The sequence below is a fragment of the Triturus cristatus genome, chromosome 10 (genome assembly GCF_964204655.1).
Source record: "Triturus cristatus chromosome 10, aTriCri1.1, whole genome shotgun sequence".
Lineage (NCBI taxonomy): Eukaryota > Metazoa > Chordata > Amphibia > Caudata > Salamandridae > Triturus > Triturus cristatus.
In genome coordinates, this window is record NC_140593.1 from 840,772,910 (window position 1) to 840,787,052 (window position 14,143).

General features: G+C 45.5%; 1 protein-coding gene across 2 annotated transcripts in view; it reads right to left on the reverse strand.

Annotated features, from left to right (window-relative positions):
- Positions 1 to 339: 339 nt before the first annotated feature.
- PTX4 (pentraxin 4) overlaps positions 340 to 14,143 on the reverse strand; it is a 71,763-nt gene continuing 57,959 nt past the window's right edge. The window contains exon 3 of one of the 2 annotated variants that reach the window (XM_085628473.1): positions 340 to 7,652. In XM_085628473.1, coding sequence (XP_085484599.1) covers positions 7,012 to 7,652 — 641 coding nt within the window. In that variant the 3' untranslated portion in view covers positions 340 to 7,011. The remainder of the gene's footprint in view (positions 7,653 to 14,143) is intronic. The other variant, XM_085628471.1, reaches the window with a different exon arrangement.

Here is a 14,143-nt window from a genome sequence, read left to right on the forward strand (position 1 = left end):
ATTGAAGTCAAAAACTCACAGGATAATCCACATGTGCTTTCCTGAAGGTATTCAGAGAAGCAGCTTTTGTTTGCTGCTAAGCATGTATTCTGACCCCCGAGGCTTCATTTGCACCCAAATAGGGATAAAAGATAAAAAGATTTAATTAAGTGAACAGAAATTCCACTTTGATTTAATGGTTCAATTTATGAATAAGGATACAATTTAATTGAAAACAAGTTGTAAAGTTAATCTTTATTGCAACACCGACCGTAGATGTGCTCTCAATGGAGGCGCAACGCGCACTGCTTTAAATTGCATGTGACACTCAAGTGTTTGTATAATGTATGTTTCTTTAACATTTTGATAAAATGTAAATTATTAATAAAATGAAATGGGAACCCAAGGGTGTGAAATATTTCACAAAGAGTGTTAGGAGAGTTAATTAGAGCACGTGAAAGGAGTAGCAGATGCAGCTAGCGGGGAGTAAGTTAGTATTACTGCAGTTTAGAATGAAAGTGAATTCCCATTTGATAAATGTGCTCTACATTTCTATGTGTTTTTCAAGGTAGCATGAGCAACCTTGCTTGAAGAGATTGTTTTATCCCCTGAATATGGACCCGTTGAGGACTGAAATTCATTGATAGGATAAATGTGTTATATACAGCTGTGACCCGTCGTTAAAGGGCACAGGGCCCTGCCCCTCCACCTTTTTCCAATGCACAGAGAGTGACTGTCAGGCTAAGCAACAGTCAGCCTGACAGACACTTTTCAGCTTGGGTCAGGCAGCCAGGAGCTGCACATACGCTAAATGAGCAGGCACATGGCTGTCTGAGCTGAAATTTGCCATGCTGAAGATTTCACAGCCCAGAAGGTGTGACTTCCTCAGCCTGGCAAATTCTTGTGTGAACCTCCCCCTCATGACGAGGGGGAGCATCACTGATAGACTCGAACCCTGGCATTTCAATTTAAGCTCTGCAGTGCCCAGGTAACTGCTGTCCATCACTGATGCTTGTCACAGAGTGGGGTGGGGTCAGCAACTCTCACAGACCCCATTCCACTCTGTGACGAGATAAGGAAGTTCCTCCTCTCATTGGCTGACCCTTGGCAAGGTCAGCAAATGAGAAGAGGTGGAGGGATTCAGCCAATGAGACGAGGTGGCGGGATCTTCTTTCTGTCCCTTCCTTACCCAAACCTTCCAGAACGCAACTGAGCCTTCTGCTTCTTCGTCCCACCACCCGATGTCACAACTGCAGTAAATAAGTCCTCAATGAATGTTGAATAAATGTGTGTATGTATGAATGCATCTATATATGCGTATCCATGCTGTGAATGCGTAGTATGTGCTAGTGAATGATGACCAGGAGCGGAAATCAGCAAACCTCATTCATCAGCCACCTCTCTGCCAGGTCTTCATTCCAGAGGTGGGCCCTACAGACAGGGCCAGACAGCGTACGCAAACCAGCCTTGACAATTAACTTGGACCCCCCTTGGGGGTGGATGTTGCTGTGGGAATATTTCAGCACTGCTGCAAAACCAAACACCTATACCAAAAGCAACCCCACCACTCCAAAACCGGCCCCCACACTTCCGGCCCGCTGGGAAAACGCTCGGTGCCCGCTTTTGCCAGCCCTGCCCACAGACTATGAGTGACGTGCACAGCGAGTCATCAACAATCTTCTGCATCTTGTCACAGGTAAGGGACGAAGATAATCTCAGGCAACAGGTCAAGTTGTGGTCTATTGTGGAGATACAGTGTATCATACGGTCTGTGGCCTTGCCTGGATGCAACATCAGCCCAGCCATGTTCACATAGCTTTAGGTTACAACTATTTTGTTCTGAAGCTAGGATATGCCCTCCCTAGGATACCCCTCATATGCAGAATTTCAGTAGTTGATGCGAGTTAGAACCATTGCCGTAAACTGGGCTGCTCGAGAGTCAACATTTACGAAGGGGAAGATGTTTCTAGCAAGTTGTAAACAATGCATGCCTTGACCACCTCTTGATCCTGTCTGCCAAGGGTAAGTCACCGAAACTGCAACTAGTCCAGTGTCACCACTCCGCCATTTTGGTTTCAGTGTTATTTCGGCCAGTAAGTGGGTGGTCGCTAAGGCCAGGACCATGCCTCAGGAGGCTACCGACTCACCAGAGCGCCGAGTCCAGCTTTCCAGTCACTACCCTCTTTCTGACCTAATGTAGTTTTCAAAGAAGGGCATTCAGCTTCCTACTCCTACTTCTGCAGCTGCGAAACATACTGTACCTGGCCATAAAAAACATAAGACAATGTGCTTATCTGCTTGACCTTAGCCACTGAAACTGCAGCTCAACTACAGAACAGGTATAAGGTGCCTGCAGTCTGGAGCAGAGCTCAATTGGCAGGTCTGCCTCTTTGACAAACGTTAATTGAGAATATATAGGATATTGGTGACCTCTTTGTTATGGAGATTTCTTTAAATACATTCATTTAGATGCTTGGCCTCCCCTGGATTATTTTGTTTGTTAAGAAAACAAAATCTAGTCTTTCGCCTTTCATATTCTTCATATCAGAAAGAACAGCACAGTCGCATTTTATTCCATTAAAATTGCTGGATTGGTTTATATGTTCTAAATATTGATTTTCGTTTTTTCTTGGCCCCGATTGAGATTAAAGACTGCTATTTTTTCTAGAAAGAATTCTTCTACATTACCAGATTGACATAGAGGCACCTGTATTTTGGAAGTCAGTTCTGTTGAACACAGTACACAAATGTAGTTCCTAAAAGACAAGTCCAGGGGCTGCCTTGCAGAATGTTTGATGAGAAAGTCTGCACTCAAAGCCTAGCTCCCAATTTTTGTGATCCTGGGCAAATGGTTTACTTCACGGCGCCTCATTTCCCCCCACTGTCAAATGTGGGAACACCTTGAAGTAATTGGTTACAGTATGTGCCCCTCTACAAAAATCTCACGTGTACATGGTTTACTAAAACTTATCAGAATAATATTGTAAGTACATGATATAAACCTTGATACGTGATACGAGCCAATAGGAATTCTTTGTAATGCTCATTATGAAAAGGTTCCCTTGTAATTCTAACTCTTAAGAATGTCATGCATACACACAGTAAAAACCCAACAGGGTGTCCTTGAATCAGTCTGTGCGCATGACTACAGATATTAAGAAGCAAGAGATTGTACCTGTAAGAGTCACCCATAACAACATAAAGCCACACAGGGTGTGCTTATAGGAAGTTGTCAGAGTGTGAGTAGCAAAAAAACAGACAACTGAATATTCAGGGTTAGGTTTTGGTGACTGAGTGAGGCAAACCTTAGTGTACGTTGGTGTTACAGCCAGATGCTCACACTGATCTCTCTCATATTCACACTGTCTCTCTGAACTCTAAAAAACAAGTCTTTCGTTTTACACAGTTTACATGGAATGATTTATTGTAGAGGAAACATTTGTCACCATGGTCTGGAGTATGTTACAGTTTTTAAAAAAAGCAATTGATTAAACGTGGACTCATCCACCCTGCTTTACTCTACTTGTTTTTGCCAGTCCTCCTGCTCCAAGGCCCCAAGCACAGGAGCCATGAGCTGGTCAACAAAGCTTGCGTCCACAAGAGGTGAGCAGAAGGACCCGATGCAAGCCCTGGTGGGACCCCTTAAATGCCATAGAACTTTACATGCCACAAGGGTAGGGAAAACATGCTCTGGCAAGATCCGGGGAAGGGGGAGATGGGCAGTGTTGAGAACCATGGGAAGGGACTAATCAGACCTGGTGGGATTCCGAAACTGGTGGCCTCCAGGGACGAGCGATTGTAGACTGCAGGTAGTAAGTGTGGCTGACTACATCGTGGAACCTGTAGATCAGAGAGCGCTGATCAGTCCTGTTCTCTCTGGTTTCTAGTGAAACCCAGTGTTGAGCTATTGGGTCCACATGTGGTGAGCTGTACAATCACAGGATGAGGAGCTGCTGGATCCCACGGGAGTGTTAATATTGGGCTTTTGAGCAGTAAAAGTGGTCACACTAACGTGTTTTAAGATAAAGAATTGACTGGCCACAAGGAGAGCAGTGGTAATTTCTGTCTCCCGGTAGGGGCGCAGTGATGACGAGTATACATGCCCGGCAGACATTTATAACTGACAGTGGTAGGGAGAGGGCAAGATAAGAGAAGATGGAGAGCTCTTGTTCAGAAACAAACACCCCAAACCCGCAGAGGAATCTGGTATTAAACTCCACAACAAGCACGTCCATGTGAACTGGGGCACCGAGCCCAAGACAGAAGTTACTTCAAAATATATGTGTACACCCAAAAATCAGAATCATTATATAATTTATAAAGCAATAATGCACGGTACAAAATAGAACTTTGAATGCAACACAAAATAAAACAAAGATAGAAAGCAAACATAAACAGTCAATGTCTAGGGTCGGGATAATATATTGTCTCAGAGGAGCTATAATGCTGAAGGCTTACACCGCCTAGAAGGCATCTACATATAACGAGGGATCTAAAAGGGTGGGAGTGCCTGGGTCTTATGCAGTCAGAAAGGGATCACCATCCAAAGGGATGTCTCAGATCTCCATCCAAAGGGATGTCTCAGGTCTCTTTCCAAAGGGATGTCTCAGAACTCCATACAAAGGGATGTCTCAGAGGAGGATCGCACTTTTCAGAGAGTGCTGGATTCTCACAGAGGACTTGCGGAATCGACACGCGAATGAAGGATGCAAGCCTGCAGCAAAATAAGGAGTGTTGCAGCTCAGCAGCAGCCTCTGTAAAGCATGTAGACCTGCAGCACAGACGGTCACATGCTGTAAAAACACTAACATACTAGCACATCTAAAAGTCTGGTATGGCTAGGACCCGAGAGTCCAATAGCAGGTAAAGGTGCGACTGACAACATTATCGAGTCATCAGCCTGTTGGCAAATCGCTGTTTTACTATAGGGCAGTTTCCCCTCTGGCAGAAAGGAGCGGATTGAGCAATGGCACCGTCCAATGGGCGAACAAACAAGGGCAGATGGTACATGGCCGAGAGCTTCCTGCTAGCTCACGGGGACAGTTTATGGCAAGTATTTTGTGCATATTAAAAAGTCACTTTCCTTGATTGTTCAGCTGTGACGGTAACTGAGGCCTTTGGTCCTCCTTTTCTGAGGTGACCAAATCTATTAAAATCCACCAATGGCTACTGGCACAATTGAACACGAGACACGCGTGACCAGAAAGGTGCCAAAAATCAATATGTTCCTTTCTTATAACGCTAGTACAAACCCTGAAAGCCTCATCGCCCAGGCCCTTCCTGTAAGGAATGTGCTTCCTCCCTGGAGTCCCATATCCCAGAGTCCACTCAGTGCACTGAGTCGAGATATTCAGAGGGTAGAGATGCTCCCTCCAATAAGCCTCTCTACACTCAGAGGTTAGGCACCCCCAGTGAGAATCACAATCAGTCCATGGAGTCACTCATACCCCAAGGTCCAGGCAGAGCTTTTAAAGTTTGCACTCAGAACATGAGCTCACTCTATTTTCCAGCACCAGGTACTCTTGGTGAGAGGAGCACTCGTAACATGGAGTCAATTTAACCTAAGGGGGCAGCACTCTCTCTAAGAGGTGGCTTCGGAACATGGAATTCCCGCCATACATAACAACCTTGCTCTCTGTAGGAGATGCACTCAGAACATGGAATTCAGCTACCCTCAGGTACCAGGAATTCTTTGCAAGATGTACACCTAAACATGGAATCCTGCTACCCATGGGGACCAAAATTTGTTTGGAAGAGCAGATATGCAGAGAACCTGGAATCCTGCTACCTCTGGGGACCATAAGTTCTATATAAGAGACGTACTGAGAGCATGGAATCCTGCTACCTCTGAGGACCATAAGTTCTATATAAGAGACGTACTGAGAGCATGGAATCCTGCTACCTCTGAGGACCATGTATTTGGAGAAAAAGATATATTCAGAGCATGTAATCCTGCTGTCCCTGGGGACCAGGAACTATGTGTAAGTGGTGCACCCAGAACATGAAAACTGGTACTTACAGGAACCATGCACTTTAAGAGATGGACTCTAAACATGAATTCTTATTTCCTCAGTGACCAGAAATTATTAGTAAGAGATATACCCAGAACACAGAAGACTGCTATCCTCAGGGACTCAGAACTCTGTATAAGAAATCCACTCAGAACATGGAATCCTACTACCCTCAGGGACCAGGAACTCTGTGTAAGAGGTGCACCTTGAATATGAAAACCAGTATCTCCAGGCACCAGGCACACTCTAGACAAGGAATCCTGCTATCGGGACCAGGCATCTGTGTAGGATGTGCACACTGAGCATAGCGTCCTGCTACCATCAGGGAACAGGCATTCTGTAAAAGATGCAACCTCAACATGGAGCCCTGGCATGCCAGTGTCCAGATTGTTCCTTACAAACTGTGCTCAGTGTCCATGAAGCACTTGTGCCTTTTGAGTCCACTAAGAACTGTGCTTGGTCTAGGGCCTTCCACTGCCATCACTGTAGACACCCCCTTTCAAGAGATAAGCTCCGTCCCTTCATGGAGTGGGTATCAGTCCCAAAAGACATTTCTTGAGATAGAACATGTTTATTTTACGATGTTTGGTGGAGCAAACACCAAACTCTATATCTGTGGTGCGAGCCATGCTGGGAAGGTTTCTCCCTTGTGTACAGTTGTGTTTCTAAATTTAACTGGTGTGCTGTTTAAATGTTTCCCTTGACACAAATCTCACAGCTCATTCATTTTCAGTCTATGGACCTTAAATGGCATAGGGCAGCCACACATCAAGGGGACCTACAGAAGGTAAAAAACAACTAAATGTACACAACAATATTGTGAGACAAATGAAGAAGCAAGTCATGGCAGATGTTGTACTGGGGTCAACAACCACAAAGGGCGAGAAGGAAGAAGTCGTCTACGTTCTTGGCAATATGTCCAACCTTCCCCTAAATCTGCCACCATTTCGTACAGGCTGGTAGGCGTGACATCATGATCACGACAAAGCTTTGCACTTCTGGGTCACCAAGAACATGAGATTTACAGGCAGTGGTCTAGGCAGGTGCAGTTCACCCTCTGTACAAGTCCACGGACAGACGCAACATCACCCAAGGTAAGTATAGCTCCCCGTGGCTGGCCTTTTCCTATGGCAATCCCAGAGACCTCTCCAGGAGAAAGAGCTCGGTTCCACATAGCAAAGCCAGCCAGGCTGCCCACAAAGGCCTCTGAGCTGTCGAAACCCCCACCTATGGTGTCTTGCTCCTGGCCCAGCACAAGGGATCCACCTGGTGGGAGCTCATAGCCCTTCTGGAATCTGGAGCCGGTAGTAGCCAGCCGGCGGTCCACATAGAACCAATATTTGCCCTGGATGGAGGACCAGATGATGCATATGTGATGCCAACGGTTGTCCAATAGTGCTACCACCGGTAGCTCCCGGAATGCTGGGTCTCCTATGACGAACTGGATGGTGCCTTGATTTGTGCTGTTGCGGCCATGCAACACTAGTTTGTTGTCATTCTCCTCCGTGGCGTAAGATAGCATGGTGCCCAGATAGGTGGCACCAGTTTTCACCCAGGTACAGATTGAAAGCTCATGGATCCCCACTTCGAAACCAGGGCTGAAAATGGCCACATTCTCCGGGGAAGGAGTGGGGAAAACCAACATGGAGTCCACGTTGCAAACTAGGAGGAAAATATAAAGCGAATGGGGTTATTACATTGCAGACATATGCGGTAACTTACATGAAAGAAGAAGGCAAGGATGGCTGATAGGCTGTGACACAAATAAAAACTCTGTGTTTTGTAAAGAGACAATGCATTTGAAACAAAGAAATTAGTTTTTTGCTGTGTGTGACATGCGAAAGAGAAATCGAAAACTAACAGTGACACTAGAGTGCATCAAGACATGAAGACATTACAGCAGCAGGTCACAAAGACATTACAGGTCAGCAGCACATGCAGGGAGATGGTCATAGTACAGGACTCAGACACGTAACACCTTACATATCATACGCAATACACTAACGCCATAGAATAGCATAGGGGTTCTTCCTCCTCACACACACAGGTTCTTTCACCAACCACCATTGGCTCCCTCCTCCACGCAGGAAGGTTCCGCAAACGTATCCCTTAGATTCCGAAGGGCAATAATGAGGAACTGCACTGTACATGCGTGTGAGGCAGATGCCCCAAAACACATGTGCACTGTAAGAGAAAGGGGTGAGGGTAAGTAGCAGTTCTCTATATGAGTGTTTTGCCTTCGCTGGAGGTGCTAGGTGCTCTCCCCCGAAATACTGGAATAGGTGGTCACTTGACATCTCCAGTGCACTGTTAGTACAGGGACCACTACATTACCAGTAGCTCAGCAGGGACCCTGAAGGGGTGCCAGGTTGAAGTTGCACTGGCGGGGGAGTAGATATGCTGCAGCCTACCTCCTCGTTCCTTTACAGCATACCATTTCGCGGCTCCACAACCCTTTGTGACAACCAAAAACCTAGCCACATGCCAGTGTATGTGTTTTCACACAAGCTGAAAAAAGAAGGTAATGTCTGGCCAATCACTGGCCTTTGGATCCCAGTGTCTAGACCAGAGGTCTTTAACCTTTTTTTCTCTGAGCCTCCCTAAGCAAAATATTTTTAAATTGGGCCCACCTCCAAAACTTTATGGTAAGACTTGGGGGAGTGGGTGGGAAAGGGCTCAGCATACAGGGCAGGGTTTATGAGATCACTTCAAGGGTACTTTTCGTTTAGCTCTTAATCCACATTAAATGTAAGACTTATAAAAGCAGCAAATAAATCAAACAAAGCCATTGATTGACCCAAAAATACTAATCCCCATAACTGGGTTGTTGTGATTCAATGCAACGGCACTTGTTACACTGATGATAGCTGAGGCCCTGAGTTGCAGGCTATCACATCTGCGTCTTCCCACATTCCCCACCATCATCCAATCTGAAAACAGGCTCTCTGTCCCTTTAAATGCTAAAGAAATTAACTCCCACACGCTGTCTCCCTTTTTTTCTGCATGGGTACCCTCGGCCCTAATGCTGAAAAGGACAATAAGCCCCCACTCCCCCTTTTTTGGAGTGAGAGTCATAATTGTAATACAGTGTGCCCCTTAGACCCCTGGGGCCCAGTGCAGCTGCACCAGCTTCACTAATAATAGTTCCTGCCTGCAAAGCGGACATTCTCCTCTGTCATTTTTTAAAAACAGGGCTCCCATTTTGCCAGTTTGTCCCTTCCTGCCATCTCTCTGAGGCAAAACCCTCCCTACCCTTCAGTATTCCCCTCCATTGAGCCATTGCTCAGATGCCCAAAGGATTACTGGCATAGCAAGTGCGAACAAGGAAGGATAGTAAAACAGACATGACTGGGGTTTAGCTGGCTCCTCATATCACTGGGCCCTGGTGCCACTGTACCTGCAGCATTAATGATACTTTCTGCCCCTTTGTGTAAACAAACAAAAATAAAAGCAGCAAGGGTGACCTGGCTCTAATGCTAGCATGGGCAATTGCCCCCCTCTCCGCTTTTGGCAGTAAGGCACCCATGATCGGGGTGTAGTGACCGCTTAAACTCTTGGCCTCAGTTCATGCTGCACCAATGGTAGTAAGGGATCTTTAAAAAAAGCCACATAAATAGCCACTGTCTCTGGGGGCATCTCTCTATGGAAGATGTCTTCGTACAGTTGAAATGGAAATGGAAAAAAAAACGAGCATTGGCAAAGCCGTGCCGTGCCTATGCAAGAGCTTTTGACTGTGCCAATGTGTTTTAGCCATGTTGTAGGCCAGCATGGCTGCTGCTCAGCATGACTAAAAATGAGCAATGTACAAGAGAGTGGTGTGAAAGGTCGTGAAGTGGCATTGAGTGGAGTAGAGTGTCATAGAGTGTCGTGAAGTGGCGTAAAGTGGAGTGGCGTAGCGTAGAGTTGCGTGGATTTGATTACAGTGGAGTGGCATAGAGTCATAGAGTGGACTGGAGTACAGTGAAGTGGCAAAGAGTGGAGTGACAGAGTGGAGTGACAGAGCGAAGTAGAGTGGAGTAGAGTGTTGCAGAGTGGAGTAAAATGTAGAATGGAGTAGCGTGTCGTAGAGTGGAGTGGTGTAGAGTGGAGTAGGGTAAAGCGTAGCAGAGTAGAGTGTTGTAGAGTCGAGTAGCATACAGTGAAGTAGAGTGTCATAGAGTAGAATGACTTAGAGTGGAGTGTTGTAGAGTGGAGTAAAGTGTTGTAGAGTGGATTAGAGTGGGGTGGCATAGAGGGGGGGTAGATTGTCATTGAGTGGAGTGGAGTGACATGGAGTGGAGTGGTGTAGAGAGTCGTAAAGTGGATTGGCGAAGAGTGGAGTGATGTGTTCTAGAGTGGAGTGCCACGGAGTGTCACAGAGTTGAGTGGTGTTAAGTGGAGTAAATTGTCAAATAGTGGAGTGCCATAGAGTGGAGTGTCGTAGAGTAGAGTGCAGTAGAGAGTACTAGAGTTGAATGAAGAAGTGAGTCATAGGGTGGAGTGCCGTAGAGTGGGGTGGAGTGTCACAGAGTGGAGTGGGATAGACTGGAGTGACATAGAGTTGAGAGGAGTGTTGTAGAGTGGAGTGGCGTAAAGTTTAGTAGAGTGTCATAGAGTGGAGTGGCGCAGAGTATTCTATAGTGTCATAGAGTGGAGTGGTGTAGAGTGTAGTGGCGTAGAGTATTTAGGGTGGAGTGGCACAGATTATCGTAAAGTGTAGTGGCATAGAGTAGAGCGTATTGTGGAGTGGTATGGCGTTGAGTGGAGTGGTGTAGAAAGTACTGAAGTGGTGTGGAGTGGTGTAGAGTGAAGTAGCGTAGAGTGGAGTAAAGTGTCACTGAGTGAAGTGTCATAAAATGCAGTGGCGTAGAGTGGAGTAGAGTATCATAGAGTAGAATGTAGTGGAGTTGTGTAGAGTGTTGTAGAGCGGAGTGGCATAAAGGGGAGCAGAGTGGAGTAGAGTTGAAAAGTGGAGTGGCGAAGAGTGAAATGGAGTGTTGTAGAGGGGGTGGCATAAAGTGGAGTGGCATAAAGTGGACTGGCCTAGAGTGGAGTGGCGTAGTGTAAAGTGGCGTGGAGTCGAGTGGCGTAAAGTAGAGTGGCAGAGAGTAGAGTAAAGTGGCCTAGAGTCGAGTTGCGTAGAGTGGAGTGGCGTGGAGTCAAGTGGCATAAAGTAGAGTGGCAGAGAGTGGAATAGAGTGAAGTTGCGTAGAGTGCACTATAGTGTTGTGGAGTGGAGTAGAGAAGGTATTGAGTGGAGTGGCATAGAGTGGAGTAGAGGATTGTAGAGTGGAGTACAGTAGAGTTGAGTAGTGTATTGCAGAGTGGAGTGCAATAAAGTGGAGTAGAGTGACGTAGAGTGGAGTGCTGTAGAATGGAGTAGTGTCGTAGAGTGAAGTGGTGTAGAGTTGAGTACAGTGTCATAGAGTGGAGTGGCATAGAGCAGAGTAGAGTGAAGTACAGTGGCGTGGAGTGTTGTAGAGTGGAATGGCATAAAATAGAGTAGAGTGCACCTCTGGTAACACTTCTCCTAAATAAATCTTTGAAGGAGGTGGAGTTCCCAACAAGTTGGGAGCAGGCCTTAGTTGTGCCAATAGCTAAGAAAGATGGGGTGGATGTTTCCACAATCTCTTACTGTCTCCGCATTTCATTGAAAACCTATTTGGCTAAGGTACTGGAGTGATTAGTTAACAATCAATTAATTCAAGATCCAAAGAGTAATAACATCCAGGATTCAGGGTAAATAACATACCAAAACTACCTTACTTGTGGTGACTTATAGCATTGGGTCATTAGTAGACCAAGGGAAATCTGCGGTATTAATACTATTAGACCTATCAGCAGCCTTTGATACTGCGTCTCAGCAACATCGACTTTGAAGACTGCATGAAACTGGTCTACACTCAACCACTCTGGATTGGTTCTATTCCTTCCTAAGCAATAGATCACAATCAGTACAGCTTCCGTCTTTTATCTCTAGCCCCAAAGATTAGCACTGTTGAGTCCCTCAGGGCTCTTCCCTGAGCCACACATTATTCAATGTTTATCTAGCACCACTCTCTAACATTGTAAAAACAGAAAAGAGGATTTTAGATCTTTATGCATGCTGATGACACTCAACTGATTATCTCAGTTGATGATAAGTATGACAAGATAAAGGATAATCTAGTTGAGTGCCCTTCTGAGGTAGCACAGTGGCTGCATATCCACTGTCTAAAATGTGTTACTGTAGTGGAGACGGAGTTCCATGTACACACATTGCTATGTTAACATAAGCGCCTTAGATGTAAAACGCCATGTTGCCACTTTTGCTGCGTTTGCACACGACACTGCAGGTAGCTGTTATTACAAGAAAAACTGCTTGCTTGCTTTTTCTTCACATGAGAACGGTCTGTTGTTCACATCCCTAGACGTGCACCGCGACCTTCAGGGCCGGACTGGCCGTAGCGGGCACCGGGCAATCCCCCGGTGTGCGCCGCACGGGTGGGGGCCGGTTTTGGGCCCCTGGGGGCCGTTTTTGTTACAAGGCCGTTTAGCTGCAAAATCGGCCCTGTAACAAAATCGTCCGAAAACCGGCCCTGGCAAAGAGCTTTGCGGCACCCCCCCCCCCCCCACCCCGGGGGTGGCGGCCGAGCACTTTGCCAGGGCCGGTTGTGGTTCCCAGTCCGGCCCTGGTGACCTTAGTCGGAACACTGTGTGCATAAGCCGTCAAAGTCAAATAACAATGTATGCTTTTGAATTCATGTTGATCGGCCCATGCTCTAGCCATAACACGCACACAGCTGCAAATATCTGAAGCTCGGGTGCCTTTAATATTGCATTTGCATTCATGATTCAGACACTTTGGAGAAAACCTTTTCTAGACACAGAGCAGAGCTGATCCTGTGATGTCATTCACCTAAGCTGATATTTACGGTATGGGGTTCCCCATTCAAGCCTAGAGACCTTCTATTAGTTTCATAAAACTAGCTTACTAGCGAAGGGAGGGTGGCTATATTCCACTATCATTTGTAATATGATTTCTCCCTTCATTTTCTATGGTATTGTAACAATGCTGATGGTTTTGTTTTTAATCATTTGTCTGCTTATGTTAGCCAAAGTACTGCATCTTAGGGCACGTAGTTAAAAATAAACATTTTAAACTTTACTGTGTCTCTGATTACTCTTGTTGTGGACTGATATGAGAATAATAACGAAAAGGTGTTTCTGATTCCCACCATTCCTGAGAATACTCTAAGTCGCATGTTCTGGGTTGTCTAATCATTGGTAGCTTCGAGATGATACAGGGAATGAATGAGACACTGATGCTAGTCGGATAGGGATTCTGGGTACTGAGGGGAGTTTTTAGTACACCACAATTCACTGAGGTCCTGGTTTCCTGCGCATAGTTCTGTGCATGTGCAGAATCCTTGCAACATTACTGCTGTTGCATTTATCATATTGAGACATTAAGGCATCCATAATGGTAATTATTACATTAATACTACCATATCTCTCTACCGCCCTGAGGCCTGAGACTTCAAGATTGGTGTGACATAAGGTATATATTTCCACATGGTGTCCGTGCTGAGTAGGTTCCCAGTCATATTATATGACTCATGAAATACTTGAAAGAGGTTTAATAAGAAACATGATTGAAGACGGGGTAGAAATGAAGAAAGATATTTTGAAAAATGATTGGGAGTGATGTCAAATTGTAAATCCAGGTTACCTGACCTTTCTGCAAAACTCATGTCTTATAGTCATGGTTTTGGAAAAGTATACCACAGGTTGCACCACTGGGCGCCCTGTTTCAAAGTTTTCTTGAGGTAGAAATTCCTGGAAACTTCCTTGGAATTTAGGATAATCTAGAACAAAGACACCACAGACAAAGAAAGACACACAGAGAATGACCAGCACTCAAGAAGGAACACAGAGTGAAAAGAAACATCGGTAAATGGCACAACAGCAAATTATTATGAATTCACAGTGGGGGGTTGTTTGATTGGATTAGTCCAAATTGCAGATTTTTTTATTGTCTAAAGAACTGTTGTAAGGATGTTTAATATAATATCCATTGTTTGCTGTGGGATCAGGTAGACCACGTGTAGGTGAGGTGCTGCTGTTTTAACTCGCTTGTTTTAAATATTTGTATTTATTATTCTGTGTTCTATAAAATTAATTGCTGGTTGATT